General features: G+C 44.8%; 1 protein-coding gene across 1 annotated transcript; it reads left to right on the top strand.

Annotated features, from left to right (window-relative positions):
* Positions 1 to 1,980: 1,980 nt before the first annotated feature.
* Positions 1,981 to 25,964, top strand: ST8SIA3 (ST8 alpha-N-acetyl-neuraminide alpha-2,8-sialyltransferase 3). Its single transcript, XM_063959696.1, has 4 exons — positions 1,981 to 2,238; positions 8,617 to 8,739; positions 9,635 to 10,192; positions 23,015 to 25,964. The coding sequence occupies exons 1-4, from the start codon at positions 2,060 to 2,062 to the stop codon at positions 23,295 to 23,297; spliced, it is 1,143 nt and encodes a 380-aa protein (XP_063815766.1). The 5' UTR covers positions 1,981 to 2,059; the 3' UTR covers positions 23,298 to 25,964.
* Positions 25,965 to 26,365: the final 401 nt, after the last annotated feature.

Here is a 26,365-nt window from a genome sequence, read left to right as displayed (position 1 = left end):
TTTAGCTCTCACTGTACCAACCCCTCCCGTGTTCTGTCACTGTGTCGTCACCCCCCCCGTGTTCTGTCATCATGTCACCCCCCCCCCGTGTTCTGTCACTGGGTCACCCCCCTGTGTTCTGTCACTGTGTCACCCCCCCGTGTTCTGTCACTGTGTCACCCCCCCCGTGTTCTGTCACTGTGTCACCCCCCCTGTGTTCTGTCACTGTGTCACCCCCCCGTGTTCTGTCACGTGTCACCCCCACCGTGTTCTGTCACTGTGTCACACCCCCCGTGTTCTGTCACCGTGTCACACATCCGTGTTCTGTCACTGTCATCCCCCTCCCCGTGTTCTTTCACTGTGTCACACCCCCGTGTTCTGTCACCGTGTCACACATCCGTGTTCTGTCACTGTCACCGCCCCTCCCCGTGTTCTGTTACTGTGTCACACATCCGTGTTCTGTCACTGTCACCCCCCCTCCCCGTGTTCTGTCACCGTGTCACCCCCACCGTGTTCTGTCACTGTCATCCCCCCTCCCCGTGTTCTTTCACTGTGTCACACCCCCGTGTTCTGTCACCGTGTCACACATCCGTGTTCTGTCACTGTCACCGCCCCTCCCCGTGTTCTGTTACTGTGTCACACCCCCGGTGTTCTGTCACCGTGTCACCCCCACCGTGTTCTGTCACTGTGTCACCCCCACCGTGTTCTGTCACTGTCACCCCCCTCCCCGTGTTCTGTCACCGTGTCACCCCCCCGTGTTCTGTCTCTGTGTCACCCCCACCGTGTTCTATCACCGTGTCACACCCCCGTGTTCTGTCACCGTGTCACCCCCACCGTGTTCTGTCACCCCCACCGTGTTCTGTCACCGTGTCACCCCCACCGTGTCACCCCCACCGTGTTCTGTCACCGTGTCACCCCCACCGTGTTCTGTCACCGCGTCACACCTTTCCCCAGGGGCCATAAGACACTGGATAATTTGCTTGCTGCACAATAATTATCCTAAATAAAATGTTAATGTGTAAAAAGGCTCTCTACCTGCTGTAATGTGTGTAAAAGGGGGCTCTGCCTGGTGTAATGTGTGTAAGTGGCGCTGTGTGGCGCAATTTGAATAATGGAGACTATTGTGCAGCCTAATATGAATCTGTATTATTTTTTGCCCACACCCCTTCCACATGAAGCCACGTCCCTATATTTTTGGCAAGTGGGGGGAGCTGCTATTTTGTATGTGGCCCTCGGATACTGACAGGAAATGTCAAGTGGCCCCTCAGCTGAAATAATTGCCCACCCCTGCTCTAGAAGCATTGGGATGCGGGGCCCTTCAAAATGTAGCTATGGGGCCCAAAAAGTCCTGGCTACGCCCCTGACTACAGTTCTCCAGCCTCCTAAACATTATATACTATACATGGAATAAGAGGTTTCTAGACTCCTATATCCCTGAATATGGTGTAAACATTTGCCTGCAGGTCCTCTAGTCAGTCCCCTGTATGTGAACAGCCATGGCATGACTGAGTGGGGAACATTCTGTGACGTGAAACGTGAACTATCAGGGTGGATTTCCTGCTGCTGTGACAGAGCTCTCTCCTGGCTGGATTTGCCTGCTCCCTGTGGTATCCCTGGCACAGGAAGTCTCCATGTAAGGGATGCAGTACGCATGCACACAGCCCCCTGATGCATATGGATAGCTGCTGCTGCTGCTGCCTGGCTATGTATTAAGTAATATCAGTGAGGAATTCCTGGATGCTTTTTCACGTCCCTTTTTTTTTTTGCATGAGAGCCAGTGCACTAATGCTATCGAGCTGCACCATTATTCCAGTCACATTTGTCTTGGAGGGTGAGGGAAGGCTGGCAGTGTGCACAATGAGGGGGGATATGAGCACAGCTGCCATTTCCACTCTGCAGCTCAGCCCTCCATTTTATTTGTAAATCTCCTTTTGGCTGCGGCTCTACCTCGTCCTATGTGGATTATCTTTGCAGCAATTTGCTTTTTTTCCCCCAACCCCCCCACTTGTGCATCTGCCCCCCCTCCTCCTTCTCCAGCCGACCTAGTTCTTGCGCTGCACTGAGCTGGCTCTCCCCAGGGATGAGAATTTGCAAGATGGTCCGGGTGGCTAGTGTCCTGGGTCTGGTCATGCTGAGCGTGGCTCTGCTCATCCTGTCCCTCATCAGCTACGTGTCTCTGAAGAAGGAGAATATCTTCACCACCCCCAAGTATGCCAGCGCCGGGGGCCCCAGAATGTACATGTTCCACGCCGGCTTTCGGTAAGTGCACCCCCTTTGCAACATTGCATGGGTATGTGATTGGGATAGGGGTGGATTTGGGCTTTGGGGGTGTCTTTATGTCTTTTGCATGCTTATTCCACCCTTGTGCACGTAGCCGGCTTGCTTGGCACAGTGCTGCTGAGATTGCACATCATCATCACGGTACATGCCTGATATATATTCCAGGGCCATCCGCTTTGCGCATGCGCACCGAGGCTCCATGCGTCTCCCTGTGCAGGGTGGGGGACACCCTGATTCTCATCATAAGGAGGTCATATTGCTGGTGAGATCCACATGCATGATGTCACTCAGTCGCAGCTCCTCCCCTATATACATGACATCATTATATGGCCGGCATAGTAGCATTGGGAGCTCCTGTATCACAGTAATTGTCATACATTAGGGAATGGAAGAAAGAAGATGATTTAATAATATGCAAAATAATATTGGAGCTGGTAGGAGGAAAAGGGGATCTCCCAGATTTGCAATGTGCTGCAGGTTTAGCAATGTGCTGCAGGTTTAGCAGTCAGGTTAGTCTGTAGCTGTCCCAGGTGCTGAATGTATATTATTCTGCTGAGCTGAGTGTACAATGTCAGGGTGCTCTCCAGGGTACTGACCGACCTGGCTAACAGGGAATCCTGATGAAGCTGTTCCCGTACCCAAAGTTCCACCTAGTTTTTCATTATCTCTATGGAAATGAACATTATTTTCAATGATGACCGAACTACAAAATACAATAAATGTAATTTTAATATGCTTTTTATTTATTCTCTAGGCTTTATAAGTTAATAGTTATTTACAGGGTTGGACTGGCCCACAGAGGTACAGGGGAAACCCCTGGTGGGCCCCACTGCCTGAGGGCACCCCCCCTTCCCTCCTCTAGGGATCAGGATCCAGACTGTGCACTTGAATTATACGTTTATACATACGTTACTTTATACTACACAGGACTTTGGTGTCTTTTCTATAGCATTCCTGTTATTAATATGGTACATTATCATGCATGGACTAGCAGTATTTACATATTTATCAAGGGGCCCAGACTATGCACTCTCTAATGATTGGCCAAGCCTCTGCATCAGCATGTCACACCCCCTCTGGAGACTGGCCACACCCATAAGCATTGACCCCTAGCGTTGCATCCCCCCCGGTTGGCCATTCATGCTCCAGTCCAACACTGTTTATTTATGATGCATAGTTAAAATGCAAGGTAGGGTTCTACCGCTCCCAATAGGAGCTACAGAAGTTTATGGTACCACTAGACTGGACCAGGCACCTGCCGAGTCCCTGATAAGTTTTGTGACATATGTACTCTCTTATGTATACACTTACATCCAATGTGTAATGATATTGTGGGTGTCTGCTGTCAAAATATGTGCACGTGTTCTACGTGTGCTGATAAAGTCCCAAGAACAAAAAATATGAACAGCATTTAGCAAACTCAGTTTTCCTTTTGCATGAGAAAAGTTCTGCAGTTGACCACACATCCAATATGGGCATTGCAATAGACAGAAGTAAAACACTTGTGCACAGTGTGCGTGGAAATATAGGTGAATATACAACAATAGATGCAGTTTGCTACTTTTGCATTATCATCAGAATTAATCATTGTTCAAAGACAGTATCCTTTGGAATCCACACAAAAGATCAACTATATATTTTTCTTTTCCAAGTCTATTTTTGTCTTTTTTTAATGAATGTTTCAGTCTGCTTGGATCATTTTAAGGGATAATTTGATAAATAATGAACAAAGGGTAATGCTTTTCAGCCAGGGAGTCCTGTAAACCTGACATATGTATTATTTATATCTCCTGGAGAGCTCCTGCAAATTGAATAGTTTTATTGGGGTAATTCACTTCGTCTAGGTCCACAATAAAAAAAAAAATCACATTTTGGTTTTATGAGCACTTTATTTGCACCCTGCAGTCAAAATAAATATTTCTCAGAATTGAAATGAGTTTCCCTTTAACGAACCCAATACTGCCCTTTAAGAGAATGTACCTTTAAAATGGTCAAAATCTGGCATTTGGCAGCTGGAGTGCATGTTTCGATGTAATTCTAGTATTTACCAGCAGCGTGACCACAATTTCAATCATGGATATTGTATAAATCCTCTGGTTCAAACAGATTAAGCTAAACAACTGGAGTGCTTCTGAGTAACACAAGTTATTGTGCTGTAACAGCTGGTGAAGAACTATTTAATTGCTGCCAATTGCTCCACAAGTACATTTGCTAAACTGTTGTGAAATTTTGATCAGCTTTTCATCCTACTACACAATATATACAGTAATTACATACATATGGGAAGCAGGGAACAATGCAAAACTCCAGCATATGAATATAGCAGTTATATCACTTTATAATGTTGTCTTTGTGTATTACTAATGGATTTGCATTATATTATTGTCACACTTAGGTACAATTAGTTTAACACAGGAAAAAGAAAAGAAAATGCACCTAACACTAAGAAAACTGACAATCAGAACAATTCTAATAAACTTGACGTAAAATGGAATAAAATTTAGGTTATTAGCATATCTTGTGGGCAAAAAAAATATGCCCCCCCCCCCCCCCCCTACCACGACTTAGTGACCTCATATGGTGGGTCCCTAACATTCATACATTTCAAGTCCAGAGCATGGGACCCCGCGGGCCAGCACAACCCAACCACCCAAAGGCATTAAACTAGTGGGAAGTAGCAGTAAAAGGTGTTACATTAATAAGAAGTAGCAGCTCAGTAATAAAAGTGTTCTATCTGTGAGAAGTAGTAATTAGGGTGTTAGAAAATGTGTTACTTTAGTGAAAAGCAATTCAGGTACTAAGAAGTGTTACAATAATGATGCATGGAAGCTGCTTGGCCATGCCCCAAACCCATTCCTAATACTGACATATTATATAAATTTATCCAGGATTTACCATTCATAATGCCTATTCCAATATGTAGTCTGCAAATGCAAGGACCCTATACTAATTAAAAACATTTAGTTTAATACTATTAAAATTGTGTAAGTTTGTTAACCTTGCTTTTGTTTGTCTTGATCTTGTCTGTGGTCTGTCTTCAGGCTCACTCTTCTCTAGGCCAGCCATGGCCTTACTCTATCAAACGATCTTCAAAGTTTTGTTTTTATCCAAGTTGCTGGTTTATAGATTTCACCACCACCACTCTGTTATCTCCAGAGTTTTATCAATAATGGTTTGTTGTCAGCGTAGTTTATACCAGTGGTTCACAAACTCGGTCCTCAGGACCCCACACGGTCCACGTTTTCCAGGTCACCCGGCAGCTGCATTGTGTATCACCAACTGTCACATTTTAAAAATCTACAGGTGACCTTCAAAACATGAACCGTGTGGGGTCCTGAGGACCGAGTTTGAGAACCTGTAGTTTATACCAAACATTTTTATATACTTGGTACAGTTGCCTTGGGGCCAGGAATACTGTATTCTATAGCACATTTGAATCAAATACAAGATGGCGCTGAGGGAGGGTTGGATTTGGGATACCGGCGGTTGGGATCCCGGCGGTGAGCATGGCGCGACCGCCGGGATCGTGATTACATCCCCTGAGAAATAGTGCTAGGGTGGTGCTACCATGTGTATATTATCTATATAACTGTTTACAGGAGGTCACTGGCCACATGAATCCTCATATAGCATGTTTTTTTTTTATAAGGAAAGGAATATTGATTACCTTGCCTATCCTACTGGAGACTACAGCTGCCAAACCATTTGGCAATACTTCCACCATGCCAGTTCACTTCCTCTCAACTCCCAGCCAGAAATTGCCACCTGTCCCCTTGCTACATCCTTATTCAACTACATACACTGCTTATTTGTTCCAATTATCTAGTACTCTTTCAGCAAGATTTTTTTTTTCATTTGTCATGAAACTAAATACCTCACACATCCATTGAACCATAGGAGCTGCTGGAAATAAGTTTAAGATTTTGAGAACAAGCCTTCTTCACATTGTGTGTTTGTGTCAAGGAAGGCAGATTTATTAAGATCAGTGAAGTGATAAATTGGAAGGTGATAAAGCACCAGCCAGTCAGCTCCTAACTGTCATTTTTCAAACCCAGCCTGTGACATGGTAGCTAGGATCTGATTGGCTGGTCCTTTATCACCTTCCACGTTATCACTTCACCGAGCTTCATAAATCTGCCCATCAGTTAGCCACAGAAGTGGGTTTTGATTGTTATGTCCGGAAGGCTTATTCTGTTCACAGCCAGCCCGTAGAGGTGCGAGCATATCTGGACTATCGTAACAGTATGGAAGACGCACAACGCGATCTGCCCATGTAATTGACCTGGCCCCTAATGGTTAATGTTCTCAAAGTGCCATTGGGACAGTCTGAACTCCGTCTCGTTGTTGCCACAATATTGCCAATTTTGTTCGCACCCCATAGATTGCATACGGAAATTACCAGTGTTGTTTCTTAATTCTTGGGTATGTGGGCAGCAGAACATTGTGGTGAGAAATTTCATTCCCACTTTGAACATAGAAACATCGAATTTGACGGCCCAGGTCTGCCCGAGTACATGCAGACACACAATTTTTTTTTTTTTCGGGAGATAACTAACCTACCAGTATATTTTTGGATTGTGGGAGGAAACCAGAGTACCTGGAGGAAACCCACACAAGCACGGATAAATATATAACTCCACAATTAGGTCCATGGTGGGACCGAACCCGTGAACTCAGTGCTGTTAGGCAGTAATGCTAACCATTACACCATCTGTACTGCTCTTTAGAGACCAACATGTCCAGCAAATTAAGATCAGATTAAATTTTTGGGGTAACTCAAAGCAACTAATTTGTGCTGGTGTGAGATAATATGTGTTCACTGACATCTAGCCTCCATGCATGTTTAACAGCTCTTCAAGACGCGCATGACTTAGTTGCGCTGAGCATCTTTTCGTGCAACTTTTTCCATTAAAATGCATCTTGTTCGCAAAACGGTTCAAACAGAATGCACAAGCAGCTTTTGTTGATTAAAATGATATGCAGCATGCCTATATTCTGTGTGCACCTATATCTGCATACGAAATGCTACGTTACAGTGTTTTCCTGGAAAACACTGTAACCTATCATTTCATATGCAGATACATGCCACATATCATTTTAATCAGCAGAGTCTGCTTGTGTGTACTATTCACATAGTTTTGTGAATAAGATACATTTTTGGCAAACAAAAAACACTAATGGAGTTGCATGGGACCTCTTAGCTCACTCACCCCCCCAGGCATCTCCCACTGCATGGCGTATTCAGACAAGATGTATGAGGACACATCTGTATGTCAGAGACACCCACTGTGACCTTCCAGCCAGTCACAGCGGACATTGGTCAGAGGTTGATTTATGATCTGATTGCAGCAGGCCGCTCTGCTCTCCACACATAAACAGTGTAAGTATGCATTACCTACCTCCAAGTGCTACCTACATACTGTAGATCACTTTTTGTTCTTTAACAAAGAATTGGGATCAGCCATGCAGAAAGAGAAGGACCCTGTGCCGACTTATTATGCTGCTGCACCAGATTGAGGAAGTGTGCAGCAGTGGTAAAATGTGCATGCCCATATCCCTGTGTTCTCCATCCATAATCCTCTGTTCACCACCCATAACCCTCTGTGATCCACCCATAATCATATGTGCTCCACCCATAACCCTTTGGGCTCCACCCATATCCCTGTGTTCTCCACCCATAACCCTCTGTGATCCACTCATAATCATATGTGCTCCACCCATAACCCTTTGTACTCCACCCATATCCCTGTGTTCTCCACCCATAACCATGTTTTCTCCACCCATAACCCTCTGTGATCCACCCATAATCATATGTACTCCACCCATAACCCTTTGGGCTCCACCCATATCCCTGTGTTCTCCACCCATAACCCTCTGTGATCCACCCATAATCATATGTACTCCACCCATAACCCTTTGTGCTCCACCCATATCCCTGTGTTCTCCACCCATAACCCTGTTTTCTCCACCCATAACCCTCTGTGATCCATCCATAATCATATGTACTCCACCCATAACCCTTTGTGATCCACCCATATCCCTGTGTTCTCCACCAATAACCCTCTGTGATCCACCCATAATCACATGTGCTCCACCCATAACCATTTGTGATCCACCCATAATCCTCTTTGATCCACCCATAATCCTGTGTGCTCCACCCTTAACCCTAGATACTTCATTCATAATCCTCTGTGATCCACCCATAATACTGTGTTCTCCACCCATAATCATGTGTGCTCCTCCCATAACCCTTTGTACTCCACCCATAATCTAGCCTTGCTTGCTCTGTGTCTCACATATCTCACAGTTATTGCATATTTATCTGTGCATAAATTTTATCTCATTATATATTGCCAGGTCGCAGTTTGCAATGAAGTTTCTGGATCCCTCATTTGTTCCCATTACAAACTCTCTGACACAAGAACTGCAAGAAAAACCAGCCAAGTGGATCTTCAACCGGACAGCGTTTGCACGGCAGAGGTGAGCTCTTGAAATGTACCTTTGTACACCCTATGCATAAAAAGTCATACCAGATATAATTATAAACTCTATGGGCCTGATTCTGAGTTACATGCAGTGTCGAAGCCACCTGCAGTTGGCTGATGTGTTCATTGGCTGCTGTACTGGCTGCCCAATCTGACTTCTAGAAGCTGCAGCCAATGCAGTCCCTAGAAGTCAGCCTGTACTTTACCAGTGCTGGATTTAAGCCCCGCCCCTGGATTTAAGACCAATCTCCCATTTCTTCCGGACTTAAGTCTTCCCTCCCAGTCACATCAGCCGCCAATCCCTGGAAGGGCAGGGAGATGGGAAGAGATCAGCCATACCCGGCCAGACAGTTAACGAGCCACCGCTGGTCCTATGGTGTGTACGCACAAAGTCTCAGTTGCAATTGAGATGCACTATATCCAAAGTGCATTGGAAATGTGCTGGGTGGTGACTTGGAGGTGGCTTCTGAAATGCACGAAGATGGTCTGTCTAATGTGTGTGTTCTGGAATTGTTGTGGATGTGTAGCAGAACTGGTTGCAAACTCAAACAAATAATGGTTCACATAGAAGGTCATACTCTGATGGAGAATCTAGCATGGGGTAGGTGCAAGTATCAATGGTGGGACTGTTGGTTGTGTCTAAAGACACACCAGATGGTATTACAGCGTCTAAAGATGCATAAAGCGTCCATTTCAGTCCTTGTACAGTCAGACGCCACAAGACACAGACGGATGCGGCAGCGTCCGACTCAGCTCCTGCACGTGAAAGCTGTCTAGTGAAAAGGGGCGAGCATCCTGGGGAAATGGGGACACATGAGAACACCGGGAATAACTTTCCTAAAAGGGAATAACTATAACTGGGATTCCTGCTCTTTTTTTTTCTTTTCCAGGATGGAAATTCTGCAGAACGTGGACGTAATCAGAAATTTTTCTCTGACAAAGAACAGTGTAAGGACAGGACAGCTGATGCATTACGACTACTCCAGTCATAAATACGTGTTCTCGATCAGCAATAACTTCCGATTGCTTCTTCCAGACACCTCGCCCATTGTCAACAAGCATTATAACATTTGCGCTGTGATCGGGAACAGCGGCATCCTCACAGAGAGTCAGTGTGGCCCTGAAATAGACCGGGCCGACTTTGTCTTTCGCTGCAACTTTGCTCCGACCGAAGCCTTCCAGAAGGATGTCGGGAGGAAGACCAATCTGACGACCTTTAACCCAAGTATCCTGGAAAAGTATTACAACAACCTCCTGACCATACAGGATCGGAACAATTTCTTCTTAAATTTAAAAAAGCTAGATGAGGCCATACTATGGATCCCAGCGTTTTTCTTCCACACTTCTGCCACAGTCACAAGAACACTGGTTGACTTTTTTGTTGAGCACCGAGAGCAGCTAAAAGTCCAGCTGGCTTGGCCTGGAAACATCATGCAGCATGTGAACAGGTGAGAGACTATGATTCATTCTAAAAGCAAAATATGTACTCCATACTTCAGTACTGGTAGTCAAGATAAAGTGAAAAGTCAGGGTACACATCAGGCCAACCATTAATGGTGCCAATAGTTGAGACGAATTCCCTTCAGTCCTGACTACGGTGGCCAATCCCGGGCCATTTTTTCAATCCCGTATCGGGAATGAAAAATGATTAATCCCGGGCTACCAGGGAATGTTTCTTTTCAATGTGTGTCGTTCACTCCCCCCACCCCCACCCCCACCCCATCCTGCCCTGTCCAGTCCATCTCAGCCCCCATAACTCACCCTCATCCAGATGGGTGGGAGTGTGGGTCCTCTTGCTGTAGGATAGTACAGGCGATGAGGTCTGGGCGGCAGGCTGCACAGCATGACCTCTTACTTCACAACGCACTGCGCAGTGCGCACAGCCGGGGGCAGGGAGAGCTCACCAGGGGGAGCCGGCAGTGTCTGTGCCTCCTGAGGATGCTCAACGCTGCCTGGCTTTGAAAAAACAAAGGGTCTGGCCAATCCTGAAATCCCCGGGATTGGAGTTTCCAATCATGGGATTGAATCCTGGCCAATTTTTGCCCAAAATCCCAGCATCCTGATGATTCCGATCCCGGGATTAGCCACCATAGTCCTGACCATGCAAGATTGTCGGTACACATTGCCTGATGTATTGGCCGTGCACATGGTCGACCAGAAGGTGTTGCATGCGACCAGCGGGAGCGCGCAATTGGTCATACGCACTTGGCAATATGTATGATTCGTGCTGATATCATTCTAGTATTTACCCAGCCTAATGGTGTGTACACACGGTGAGATATTTTCTTACGATTTTGACTATATAGTAATTGTAAGAAAAGTTAGTGCAGATCGCAAGGTGAATGTCACCTTGCGATCCCGATTCGATGCCGATGCGCGGTCCCGCGCGGTCGGCATCGCAAGCATAGATAGACTGTGCAGGCAAGTCAATTTTGACTATCTCTATAGAAGAGACAGTCAAAATTGACACTTAGCCAAAATCGCACATAGAGGGTCATTCCAAGATGATCGTAGCTACGATCTTGATATAAGACATGCGGGGGGATGCCCAGTACAGGGCTATCCCACCCCGCATGTCAGTGCCGCCCCCCCATGCAGAAGTGCAAAGACATTGCACAGCGGCAATGCCTTTGCACTTCAAGAGTAGCTCCCGACCAGCGCAGCTTTAGCGTGCTGGCCGGGAGCTGCTCGTCGCTCTCCGGTCCGCAGTGGCTGCAGCCCGCTACCAGTTCGGCCTGGCCACGCCTGCGTTGGCCGGACCGCGCCCACAAAACGGCGGCCAAACACCGCCACCCCCCCCTCCGCCCAGTGACCGCTTCTGCCTATCAATCAGGCAGAGGCGAACGTAACGGCCGAAGGCCGTCTGGCATGCACCGACGCATGCGCAGTTCTGACCCGATAGCACCGCTGCGATAAACTGCAGCGTGCGATCGGGTCAGAAGGACCCCCATAGTCAGTATTGCAAGCACACTCATTATGTGCTTGCGATGTCGACCTAGCCCCTGTAGCATAGTGAGAATCGGACATAGCCCGAATCTCACCGTGTGTATGGGCCTTTAGACTATAAAGGAACAGTGTCCCTAGTGGCCATCTTAACATGTTACAATTTCACGCTATCATGGTTTTTCCAAACAAAGATATATGAACCAAGCATCATCCAGACATAGAAGTAATCTTTTTAATGTTTGTTAGTTTTTAATAAGTAATGTTTCCATATAATGAGCCTTAAAACTAGACCTAATAACGACTGAACCTGTAATTTCTTCTGCAATGAAATAAATATCTACAGACATATGTAAGCATGTGTATTATAGCAAACTGCATCTTGTATGGCGTGGATAGTGTTACATAGGGCTATATATAGACTTTTGCATGACGATGTTTGTGAGTATTTGAGAGGTACAAGCAATTGTCGATTGTGTCTGAAGGAAACAAAACAGGTCGTCAGGTGATGCCATTTCCAATGGTTGTCTACAGCAAGCCTGTTAGTAGTTTTCAATATGAAAGTATCCTGTAAATCAACTTGGTGTGGAATGTAATAGCCTGCAAAGTTATGGTGACTTATAAGTCACTGCAAATCGCTGTGATTTTCCGTTGAGTTGTCCCGTTCACCATCAATTAGGAGGGTGAGAAATGAAGCTGCCAGTTTACACAATGTTGCTTTTGTTATTAAATAATTTATTTAAATGTGTGCAGGGCACCTCCTTCTTCCAATCTATGCAGCATCAGCTCCGGCACTCTGGTAGGGACACTCCCCTAAGCTGTATGCACCGAGCAAATAATAATGTCAATTGTGTCCCTTTATTAACTTCATTTTATTACAGTTTGTACTTCTAAAATAAAGTATTATTCCCGTAAATAACAGAATAAAGTACTATCGTCCTAATAAAGTATTGCCCTTATCATAGTCAATCATAAAAGACTGCCCCCTTGTTAAAATACTTTAAAAAGTGATGCCATATTGTTAAAATAAAATAAAATTAAATAAACAATGTAGCGCCCAATTGGTGAATTTTTTTCTCTCCAAAAAACGCCATCCAAAAATTGTAATCACCAGATTGCAACTGGGTACTAAGAGCCCCTGAAATGCAATGAATTCAAATTAGGTCTGTGTCTTATCTCCAAAATAAGACAACCAATCAGTGTCTCCCTAGGTCCTGATTGGTTGTATCTTAGCTTGTATTATTATTATTATTATTATTATTATTACTACTACTATTATTATTATTATTATTATTATTACTACTATTATTATTATTATTACTACTACTACTACTACTACTACTACTACTACTATTATTATTATTATTATTATTATTATTATTATTACTACTATTATTATTATTTAAGCTAGTACCCATGGCCCAGTGGTACCAGGGAGCATGGACAGATTGGTATGCCGGGACGCCGGATCACTTCCCCCTTGGCTGGCTCTAATGTGCCAACCTTCCCCTCCCCTCTCGGTGTCCTGGGCTGGCCGCCAGGCTGCATGAAAACCAGCGCTGGCTCAGTGTATCACACTGGCCGCGCCGGCTATAGTAAAGAAGGGGTGGAGCCATCCGGAGTTCAGAGCAGCATGGCTGGTTCCCCAGACCACCCACCATGTGCAGATGCCGCCGGTTACCACAAGTTGTGCTGGACACCCATTGCTATACAGGATAAGCTAGCGGTGTGCCTGGCTCTGAATAGGACCCCTGCGCAGCCAGCAAAACAGCAGTCACTGGCAGCCTCCTAGAGAGCCGACTCCCTCCTACACATAGCCTTGGGAGCCGCAGGACTGGACGCTGATGGGGAGACATCCGTTTCCACTTGAAAAAGGGCTTTCAGGTCAGTGTCTAATCATGGATTGAGAGGACCAGCAGGGGTTGGGGCACAGTAATATGGTGACTGGCAGAACTGGCAGACCATGTGCATAACCCACTGTCACCCTGTGCATGACCCACTGCCACCCCGCGTACATCACCCACTGCCACCCCTCGTACATATGTCCCACTGTGTGCATGACGCACTGCCACCCCGCGTACATCACCCACTGCCACCCCGCGTACATCACCCACTGCCACCCCGCATACATATGTCCCGCTGTGTGCATGACCCACTGCCACCCCACGTAGATGACCCACTGCTACCCCACTTACATGACCCACTGCCACCCTGCGTATATATGTCCCACTGTGTGCATGACCCACTGCCACCCCACGTAGATGACCCACTGCTACCCTGCTTACATGACCCACTGCCACCCTGCGTATATATGTCCCACTGTGTGCATGACCCACTGCCACCCCACGTAGGTGACCCACTGCTACCCCGCTTACATGACCCACTGCCACCCTGCGTATATATGTCCCACTGTGTGCATGACCCACTGCCACCCCACGTAGGTGACCCACTGCTACCCCGCTTACATGATCCACTGCCACCCTGCGTATATATGTCCCACTGTGTGCATAACCCACTGCCACCCCATGTAGATGGCCCACTACTACCCTGCTTACATGACCCACTGCCACTCTGCGTATATATGTCCCACTGTGTGCATGACCCACTGCCACCCCACGTAGGTGACCCACTGCTACCCCGCTTACATGATCCACTGCCACCCTGCGTATATATGTCCCACTGTGTGCATAACCCACTGCCACCCCATGTAGATGGCCCACTACTACCCTGCTTACATGACCCACTGCCACCCTGCGTATATATGTCCCACTGTGTGCATAACCCACTGCCACCCCATGTAGATGGCCCACTACTACCCTGCTTACATGACCCACTGCCACTCTGCGTATATATGTCCCACTGTGTGCATGAATCACTGCCACCCCACGTAGGTGACCCACTGCTACCCCGCTTACATGACCCACTGCCACCCTGCGTATATATGTCCCACTGTGTCGCAAATACAGAAAAAACAGGGACCTGTGGCGCTACTTGATATCTAGGAATTCAGTAATACATAAAAAGTTTAATTATAAAAATCTGTTTATTGTAAACAAAGACAAAACGAAAATCAGTGTTAGATAAGCATATAAAAATGAGAGACAGCAATACTTTTATACCAATGGGTGTGGCTTAATAAGCACCCCACAGCACCTGTCTGTAATTATAAAAATTCACTGCTCACACATTTTCTTGTTCCACATTAATTAATAAAGCATCCGAGTCTCAGTGATGCTGTTAGTGTAAAGCGGTGGTGGTTATTAAAATAGATGTATATGTCTCAAGTAAATAAATGTACCAGTATTCTGATAAAGCAAATGATAATAACTTGATATAATGCAGTCGAAAAACACTTAGTAAAAAACACTTAGTAAGAACACTTGATAAATTCTCCTATTTGAGGAGGAGGGCCCTGTGTGCTGGGTCCAAATGAGAGAGCGCGCTCTCTCTCCTTTCTGCGGCAAAAAAGGAGGATTTCTTTATGTGGATCCGGGTATTGGCAAGTGAGTTTCTTTGGGTCCGATGTTTGTAAAAAAGGTCTCTCACTTACATGTCTTCGTCCCGCTCGGGACTCCTGATGTTTTCACCTTGGGCGGTGTGTCAGTCTCTCCCCGCGGTCGCGATGTTGCTGCAGGCGCCTGCAGTGCTTCTTCCTCGGTCCTCTCTGTACTTGCGGCCAGCGCTTGCCAGGGGATCTGGAACTCTGGGTTGGGGGCGGATGTGAGGGGGGGTGTCCAACGCGTTTCACTCGGCTTCAGAATGCCGGGCTTCGTCAGGGACTAAGCACTGCAGGCGCCTGCAGCAACATCGCGACCGCGGGGAGAGACTGACACACCGCCCAAGGTGAAAACATCAGGAGTCCCGAGTGGGACGAAGACATGCAAGTGAGAGACCTTTTTTACAAACATCGGACCCAAAGAAACTCACTTGCCAATACCCGGATCCACATATTAATTAATGTGGAACAAGAAAATGTGTGAGCAGTGAATTTTTATAATTACAGACAGGTGCTGTGGGGTGCTTATTAAGCCACAACCATTGGTATAAAAGTATTGCTGTCTCTCATTTTTATATGCTTATCTAACACTGATTTTCGTTTTGTCTTTGTTTACAATAAACAGATTTTTATAATTAAACTTTTTATGTATTACTGAATTCCTAGATATCAAGTAGCGCCACAGGTCCCTGTTTTTTCTGTATTTGCGATTGCTTAACGAGGAACCCTTGAAAAGAATTCCTCATAGGCACCTGGGCTGCACTGGTATAACCTATCCCATAAAGACAAATTCCAATTGGAGGGAGCGCAGACCACACCCCCATCTGTATATGTCCCACTGTGTGCCTGACCCACTGCCACCCTGCGTACATACATCCCACTGTGTGCATGACCCACTGCCACCCCGCGTACATGATCCACTGTCACCCTGCGTACATATGTCCCACTTCTTCCCCGCGTACGTATCCCACTGTCTCCCCGCGTACGTGTGTCCCACTGTCTCCCCGCGTACGTGTGTCTGTCTCCCCGCGTACGTGTGTCCCACTGTCTCCCTGCGTACGTGTGTCCCACTGTTTCCCCGCGTACATGTGTCCCACTGTCTCCCCGCGTACGTGTGTCCCACTGTCTCCCCGCTTATGTGTGTCCCACTGTCTCCCCGCGTACATGTGTCCCACTGTCTCCCCGCTTATGTGTGTCCCACTGTCTCCCCGCGTACATGTGTCCCACTGTCTCCCCGCTTATGTGTGTCCCACTGTCTCCCCATGTACGTGTGTCCCACTGTACCCCCGCGTACATTTGTCCCACAATCACCAATGACACATAGGGTAAGGTATGGGGCAGAGTGATTGGTCCCAAGACATTGGTTCCTGTGCCTCCCTGCATCTGCCTGTAAACACAGACTCCCCTATCTCTCTCTCTCTCTCTGTCTTTCTCTCTCTCTCTCTCTCTCTATATATATATATATATATATATATTGTACAGGCTTGCCATAAAATCCCTTGGATCTGGGACACCTATTATTTACACTATAAATCAGTAATTTAGTACACCTCCTTAGGCTCCACCCCTCAACTGACCCCACCCCTATTAGGGCTGCTTCCAGAGATTTCCCAGGCTGGTTTTCCATCCCAATCCGCCCCTGCCAGGGAGAGCCCCAAAAGGACCAGACCCAATGCTGAATAGTTGAGATCCACTGGAAGAAAGGGATTCCCCCACACATTTCTTGTTTACTATTTTTTATTCCCAAATGCTTTAGCCAGATAGCTAGCGTCTCTATTCTTTGGCTTTTTATGTGGTGTTTTCATGGTGACTTGTGAACTCTGCGTTTTGCGATTCTTAATCTGAACTTGAAAAGAAATTGCCACTTTTTCAAAACTAGAGACTGTTACATTCCGACCTTAAGGCCAGTACTCATGGGGAGATGACCCAGAGATGTGTTCCGAGCGAGGAAGGGGGCGCTCATGTCACCCAGCGGTGAAATGAGCGATGTGCTAGATTGTGCCTGCATGCAGGCCAATCTAGCACCGGTGATAGCAACGCGCTGGGCCGCGCATCGCTATCACTGTGGGGCATATACGCGGAGAGATCTAGTCAGATTGCTTAGCATTTAAGCACGGATCTCTCCGTGTGCACCCACCTTTAGGGGTCTATTTACTAAGCCTTGGACGGAGATAAAGTACCAGCCAACCAGCTCCTAACTGCTATGCCACAGGCAGTGTTTGAAAAATGACAGTTAGGAGCTGATTGGTTGGTACTTTATCTCCAGCGACTTTATCTCCATCTAAGGCTTAGTAAATAGACCCCTTAGTCTCTGTAGATAATTTACACGTGAATACTTAGTAAGTGGGAGGACTGATGTCATTACTACTAGACTACAATAATCCCGGCAAAGATGATATTGTGTTGTTAGACCATGTACAATTATGGGGGTCATTCCGAGTTGTTAGCTCGTTATTTTTTTCTCGCAACGGAGCGATTAGTCGCTAATGCGCATGCCCAATGTCCGCAGTGCGACTGCGCCAAGTAAATTTGCTATGCAGTTAGGTATTTTACTCACGGCATTACGAGGTTTTTTCTTCGTTCTGGTGATCGTAATGTGATTGACAGGAAGTGGGTGTTTCTGGGCGGAAACTGGCCGTTTTATGGGAGTGTGTGAAAAAACGCTGCCGTTTCTGGGAAAAACGCGGGAGTGGCTGGAGAAACGGAGGAGTGTCTGGGCGAACGCTGGGTGTGTTTATGACGTCAAACCAGGAACGACAAGCACTGAACTGATCGCAGTTGCCGAGTAAGTCTGGAGCTACTCAGAAACTGCTAAGAAGTGTCTATTCGCAATTCTGCTAATCTTTCGTTTGCAATTTTGATAAACTAAGATTCACTCCCAGTAGGCGGCGGCTTAGCGTGTGCAAAGCTGCTAAAAGCAGCTTGCGAGCGAACAACTCGGAATGACCCCCTATGTGCAGTATTTATGGTAGTTGTGTATTGTACTAGAGACTGCGGGCGTAATTCAGCTTGAGTTGTAGTTTTGCAAAAAAACGCAAAACTACAATTCCGTTCTCTAGCATGCCGGGTCCTTTCCCCCGCTAAAATGCGAGTGCATCACTAAACAGCGCCCGCATATTAAGGGTAGCCCCATGCGCTGCGAAGGCAGTTGCTGGGGCCGCCATGTTTTGGGTGGCAGCAGCTGCGCGTGACATCACACAACCGGCGCAGCCCCGCACATGGGGGGTCATTCTGACCCGATCGCATGCTACAGTTTTTTGCAGCGTAGCGATTGGGTCAGAACCGCGCAGTGCGCTGGCGCATGGCCGCCCGTCACTGCGCTACGATCGCCTCTCCCTGATTGACAGGCAGAGGCGGTCGATGGGCGGGAGGGTGCGAAACGGCAGTGTTTGGCCGCCGTTTCTTGGGCGCGGTCCGGCCAATGCAGCCGCTGCGGGCCAGGGAGCGAAGAGTAGCTCCCGGCCAGCTCGCTAAAGCTGGGCTGGCCGGGAGCTACTCTTGAAGTGCAAAGGCATCGCCGCTGTGCGATGCCTTTGCACTTCTGCGGGAAGGGGGGGCGGACTGACATGCGGGGCAGGCTAGCCCTGTGCTGGGCGTCCCCCCGCATGTCAGGCAAGAAGATCGTAGCTGTGCTAAATTTAGCACAGCTACGATCAAATCGGAATAACCCCCATGGTCCGGACACTGCACTCACGACTCCTAGGTTTGGCGAGCAAAACCATTGCACTCACCACTCCCAGGTCCTATACAATCAATATATAAATATATATATATGTTTTACTTGTTGTGTGAGCTTTGTGTGAGCGGAGCAATAATGGCTGACACCTGTACTTTGTTTGATGTCCACAGCGGCCTGACGAACCTCTATGTGACACATTAATAATCTGAAATTATTTCACCATTCTCGTTTTCCCGTTGTCAGATTCTAACTGTGGTTTTTAAATGTGATTTGGCATTTCATCAAGATCTGTAACCCCAGCAAATCTGATTTGCCAGTTTTTATTACAACAATCCATCTATTACATTTTATAGTCCTCTCACATGGCAGGCCCTAATTTCATTGGCCGACCTTTATTGAGTCTTTGTTGCCGGAGCTGGAGAAACCCTCACAGAGATTACCAAACAACGGTCGACGTTGGTTGCGATTTTGCGAAATGTAATATCTGCCCAGCTCATGGCACAGTTTCAGTAGAGATGAAACTTGGCGTGCAATAGTTATAATGACGTTAACTCAAATTTAATGCAATATATCAAAATATATATATATATATATACAATATATAAAGCGTTTTAATTTTCCATTTATTGGAATTAACTTACCAGTTCTGTAAATAACACTTAAACAAGATGGGCTGTTGCAGAGTTCCCTTTCCGAACTCTACGCAAGTTCCGTAGCCAGGTGCACGATTTTATGGGTTATAGTGTTGTCGCGATGAAGGCATGTAGACAGATTTGCGAGCAGTTCTGAGTTGTGCATACACAGAGATCCATCTGATTTCACGGCTTCTCCTTATTTAACAAGACCGCAAATAAATCATTGATTTCTCCTGACGCTTCATACTCACATAGTACCACAGTGCCCACAGTCTGGTATATGGGCTGCAAATTGGTTTCAATTCAGCAAATTGTGAAAGGTTATGCTTTCCGCAGTTTGAAATAAAAACAAAATGCCACCTTATGCACACCTGCATCAGGCGTCCGAAGTCTCCTGGAGATCATTGTGCACGTGCATGAGCTGTTTCGGTTTGAGCATGCACAGTACCCAGGCAGTTGTAGCAGAGGTTTTGTACTCCAAGATTTCACTGATGCATAATATGCATGCATTACCTATTTCAGCTCATACATGCGCACTGCAAAAGGGAATTCCAAAAAGTTAGCCGAGTGATTGCACCCCACGTATGGCAGATGCACTTACACCCATGTTTTAAAACATTTGTTTTAATAGCAAAATATGTATTTGCAATTAGATTTGAATATGGTTGAAAAAAAATCCTTGAATACAGCAGGTATGACTCTCTTGTGTACAGGTAAACATAGAGACATAGAATATGACGGCAGATAAGAACCACTTGGAACATCTAGTCTGCCCCTTTTTTACCATATTTTTACCTCAAACCTTATTTGATCCTTATTTCTTTGTAAGGATATCCTTATGTCTATCCCATGCATGTTTAAATTGCTCTACTGTCCTAGCCTTTACCACCTCTGATGGGAGGCTATTCCACTTGTCCACTACTCTTTCTGTGAAGTACTTTTTCCTCAAATTTCCCCTGAACCTACTTCCCTACAGTCTCAGTGCATGTCCTCGTGTCCTATTGCTTCTCTTTTGAAGAATGTTTCCCTCCTGCCCTTTGTTAAAGCTCTTGATATATTTGAAAGTTTCTATCATGTCCCCCCTTTCCCTTCTCTGGTCCAAACTATAGATATTGAGATTTTTTTTGAGTCTTTCTGGGTATGTTTTGTGATGTAGGCCATGCACCATTTTAGTTGCCCTTCTTTGTACAGTCTCTAATGTATTAATATCCTTTTGAAGATATGGCCTCCAGAATTGAACACAGTGTTCTAGATGAGGCCGTACCAATGACCTATACGATGGCATTATTACTTCTTTCTTTCTGCTGCTGATTCATCTCCCTATGCAACCAAGCATCTGACTAGCCTTCCTCATTGCTTTGTTACATTGCTTACCTGTCTTTAAGTCGCCTGAAATAGTGACTCCTAGATCCCTTTCCTCCTCAGTTGTTTCCAGTATAGTGCCATTAGCCTTTGTATTTTTGAGACCCAAGTGCATGATTTTGCATTTTTTGGCATTAAACTGTAATTGCCACACACTTGACCATTCCTGTAGTCTACCTAGATCCTCAATCATTTGTTTTACCCCTCCTGGTGTGTCTACCCTGTTGCATACTTTTGTGTCATCTGCAAAAAGGCATACTTTCCCTTTAATGCCATTTGCAATGTCACCAATAAAGATATTAAAAATTACTGGTCCAAGTACAAATCCCTGGGGTACTCCACTGGTAACATTTCCCTCCTGTGAATGGAAAAAACTAATCACAAAATGACTATTATAACATTAAATATTCAAGCAAATTCCAATTTTTTTAGGTAGTTTAAATAGAAAGAACTAAATGACAACATAAAGGTGGTTGTCCAGAAAAATGTACTTTCAATACAGGTTGCAAAATTAACATGCGTTGCAGTTTATCATCTACTATAATGATATCCTTGGCAAAAGTGACACAAGTCCATTAAGTTTCTTTTATGATAGATACCGTCCAGATTCTTCACGCCTGCAGCACACAGAACTTATCGTTATGCAGTGACCACGTCAAAAATGACTGTTTAGGACCATGTTTAAAATGTCAACATATAATAACTTGTCTATATAGTCATATTGTCAATATTACCAATCTTATAGGTAGGGTTAGCATTAGGGTTAGAGTGACTTGTTGACATGTTCCAAGTGGACTTCATGCATGTTGACATCATGAACATAACGTACTCTGGAGAATTCCCAGTAAAGTCAATTGTAAAGGCAGTCATATAGGGGTAAACAGTAGGTATTTACTGCGGCCCAGGACTCGGTGAAGGTAAAGCTTAATAGGGGAAGCTTCTTAATTACCCCTATATGCCAATTACTGTGCCTTCTACTGAAGGTCACTGAGGGTACGCATGCTAAGTCATTTTTTAATTGTAAACGTGTCCAAATAAACTTGTATAAGTCTGCACTATGATCGCCCATTATTTGTTTTTCATGTACCATATTTGAGGACATTGACAAAGAATTGAAAACGACGGGGCCGACTGAGTACAAGTTTTACCACGTTTACCTTTTCTAATTGGTTGGTAGACCTAGGACGAGACCAGATAAGAGAGTTTATCTTTGACTGTCAAAATTTCATTGGGACATTGCTTCAATTTTCTGATCTTCTATAATTAAGGGAGATCAGTACAAGTACTGACTGTAAAATCTCTGAATATTGACTGCTTTTACAATTGACTTTACTGGGACTTCTCTTGATTTTTCTAAAAGTTAAATCTAGATAGGTTTTACACCTATAGACATCTAACATAGAGTGTCTTATACCCTTGATCAGTGCGCAGGAATTTGGTTTTGTGTTTATATTGTGTTTTAGTGATTGGTGGAAGTCACATTTAATTTCTGCAGCCTGATTTTCAGCAAGGAGCGCAGGTGGTTAATTCTTCTTGCAATAACATGTACTCTGTAGACATTCTGGAGTCTAGGGGTCTATTCAAGTGGAAAGAGTGGACAAACAGATCAGTGGAGAAGTTGCCAAAGGCAACCAGTCAGCATCTCCCTTACATTTAATAGAATGTACCTGATAAAGGCTTCCTTCAAAGCTGATTGGTTTCCATTCTATTGGTCCTTTTCTCCATTCTTTTCACTTCTTAATGAATAGACCCCTAGATCACAACTGTAAACGTGTTAAATGTCAACAAGACATACTAAACCCCACTTATCCGCTTAGATTCACTTCCAGAAGCCTAAATGGTTCCTATATTTAATGATGAACCCTGATTCTCTGTAATTGCCTACCAGGCACCATCAGATATCTGTTAAATCTGCCTCCACCCTCAGTGATATTGAAACATTTGCCATTTACTATCACAGGGATGTATTTAATTGTAACGCATAATTCACCTATTTCTGCAACCACTTCTGATGTAGCCAGGACATCTTTGTAAATAAGAAGTAACTTTCAAGATATATTTTCCTTGCAAAGCATTTTCTAAACACATGCATATTAATTAAAAAGGTTCTCACCCGTTTGGATAGGTTCATGTAACTATTTTTACTGTTTCGTAGGTACTGGAAAAACAAGCATTTGTCTCCTAAAAGGCTAAGCACTGGCATCCTGATGTACACCCTAGCCTCCTCCATCTGCGAAGAAATACACCTCTATGGATTTTGGCCCTTTGGTTGGGATCCAAACACAGACAAGGATCTTCCTTACCATTACTATGACAAGAAAGGAACAAAGTTTACCACCAAGTGGCAGGAATCTCACCAGCTTCCTGCGGAGTTTAAACTGCTCTATAAAATGCACAAAGAAGGACTGACGAAGCTCACGTTGTCACATTGTGCCTAAAACCAACACAAAAAAAACATGAAGTGCCAATTGTTATTAAAGTGCCCAGACGTAATTGAATATTCATCAACAACACAAAAACGGAAATGTACTTCATGACCTAGAATGTAGATTCCTTTATCCGTACCTTGTAATGTTTGGTATTTGTCAAATTTAAGCAACAGAGAAAGAATTCCTTTTTCCGCTAAATGGAGAATGACAGTAGTTGAAAGTATTTTATAGAAGAAAAATAATGTTTGTTTAACATTCATTCATACATCTGCTGCTAAATATTCATTTTCATGTATTTTATGACCAATCAGGAATATCGGAGACACCCTGATATTCCAGAACGATCAATGTTAATCCAACCAAGCAGTGAAGCACATGTATTTATTTTGGGTAATATTTATAATAGCAATCAGACTGTGAAAATGTTACGAACAAACCATTATATGCAAGCTTTAATGTGGAAACGTTTAATAGGTCTTATTTTAACATTTCAGTATTTTATATTTATTTTGCATTTTAGAAAGGTTTTTTTTTACTTTAAAATGATTGTCTGGGGGGTACATGTACCATTATTTCTCAGCTGTAAAAGCTGTTAAATGCTATTTACTATCAACTAAACAATGTGTTAGTAATTAGGAAATTGCCAAAATGACATCCAGACAGGATTCTCTTTTCATTGTAATAAGTACAACAACAAAAAAATAGCAAATGTATCTTTCTAAAGAACAACAAAGCTTCTTAACATGGGACTATGGGGGGTCATTCCGAGTTGATCGCTCGCTAGCAGTTTTTAGCAGCAGTGCAAACGCTATGCCGCCGCCCACTGGGGAGTGTATTTTTGCTTAGCAGAAGTGCGAACGCATGTGCAGCCGAGATCTGCAAAAACAGTTTGTGCAGTTTCTGAGTAGCTCTGAACCTACTCAGCGCTTGCGATCACTTCAGCCTTTTCGGGTCCAGATTTGACGTCATACACCCGCCCAGCGAACGCCCTGCCACGCCTGCGTTTTTTCAGATAAGCATGCGTTTTTGCAAACACTCCCTGAAAACGGTCAGTTGACACCTGGAAACGCCCCCTTCCTGTCAATCTTCTTGCGGCCGTCAGTGCGACTGAAAACTTCGCTAGAACCTGTGCTAAACAACAATGCCTTTGTACCCGTACGTCGCGCGTGCGCATTGCGGAGCATACGCATGCGCAGAAATGCCGATTTTTAACCTGATTGCTGCGCTGTGAACAACGGCAGATAGCGATCAACTCGGAATGACCCCCTATGTGTACAAATGTGCTGTAACTCATAGCAACCAATCAGAGGATAACTATCATTTCTCATTGCACTGTAGAAAATGAAAGCATTCATGTGATTGGTCACTAGGGGTAACCCAGATGTACATATAGCATTGTGCGAGAGATAAAGTGGATGGAGGTAAAGTACCAACCAACCAGCTCCTAACTGTCATTTTTCAAAAACAGCCTCTAACATGACAGTTAGGAGCTGATTGACTGGTACTTTAACTCTGTCCACTTTATCTCTCTCCAAGGTTTAGTACACAGAGCCCTATGTCTATGTTTGTTACTAGTCACAGAAGAAATATTTAAGGGTCTATGTACTAAACCTTGGAGTGAGGATAAAGTGGCTGGGGATAAGTACCAGCCAATCAACTACTAACTGCCATGTGACAGGCTGTGTTTGAAAAATGTCAGTTCGGAGCTGATTGGTTGGTACTCTACCTCCATCCACTTTATCTCTCTCCAAGGCTTAGTAGATAGTATTAGTTACCACTAAGCCCCTGTCTTAAAGGTAAAGGGAATAATTTTAGTCTTTGAATCTAGCTGTCAAGTTCTTTTTTAAAAATAAATCTGAACAGGGGCATTACATTTCATACTTAGAGAGGACATTTATCAAAGCCTAGTGAGAGATAAAGTACTAACCAGTCAGCTCCTAACTGCCATGTTACAGACTGTTTTTGAAAAATTACAGTTAGGAGCTGATTGGTTGGTACATTATCTCTCTCTCTACTTTATCTCAACTTTTATAAACCCCCCCCCCGTAGAAATACAATGTTACAGTATTGAAGATAAAATATATTTTAACACAACTGCAGTTATTACAACCTTTACGTACAACTCAACAAATGTTTTGAAATATTCTTCATACAAATATACTGGTAATGTAATTTTAAGTAATGGGGAAAACAGTTTTAAATACACATAGAAAAGAGACTGATAGACTGTGAGATAGACGTAAAACATAGTCTAATTAGAGCTATTTTTCAAAAGAACTGTGAGAAAGTACTATATTCTGATATCATCAACGTACCTGAACATAACTAAAATAGACATCAAAGACTGGGGAAATAATATATTTTATATATTGATCAGTAATGAACACGTTACAGGATATTGCTTTTTGTCCTTATCTTGGACTATTTTGGGTCTGACCTCCGATATCATTTCCAAGTGTCAACGAGAACTTTTCAGACTGAACAAAGACTGTGCATATAACATTCTGAGGCTGATTTGCTAAAGTAGTGCAAGTAAAACACACGTACGGTAACACATAAAAGCCAATAAGATATTAGCTCCTAAAAGACCACTATAAAGTGTCTAGTTGCAGTGGGTCGCAGTACGTTTGTTCTTTTTGCACCATGTTTCTCAAGGGTTCAGTATGGTATGCCGGCGTCGGGCTCCCGGCGACCAGCATACCGGCGCCGGGAGCCCGACCGCCAGCTTACCGACAGCGTGGCGAGCGCAAATGAGCCCCTTGCGGGCTCGCTGCGCTCGCCACGCTATTTTATTCTTCCTCCAGGGGGGTCGTGGACCCCCACAAGGGAGAATAAGTGTCGGTATGCCGGCTGTTGGGATTCCGGTGCCGGTATACTGTGCGCCGGGATCCCATCAGTCGGCATACTGAAGACCACCCGTTTCTCAATATCCCATTAGGAGAAAGCATATGATCTCTTCCCCCAAAATACAACTCAAAATAAGGGGCTAAAGCTCTCTTGTTATTATAGCCTACAGCCAGCCATAGGATGACTTCTTAAAATACATTCATACGTTCAGTGTAAACCAGAGCACCCAC

Source organism: Pseudophryne corroboree, chromosome 1 (assembly GCF_028390025.1).
Source record: "Pseudophryne corroboree isolate aPseCor3 chromosome 1, aPseCor3.hap2, whole genome shotgun sequence".
Taxonomy (NCBI): Eukaryota; Metazoa; Chordata; class Amphibia; order Anura; family Myobatrachidae; genus Pseudophryne; species Pseudophryne corroboree.
Note: the sequence above shows the minus strand (reverse complement) of the source record. Positions and strands in the feature narration are given on the sequence as shown.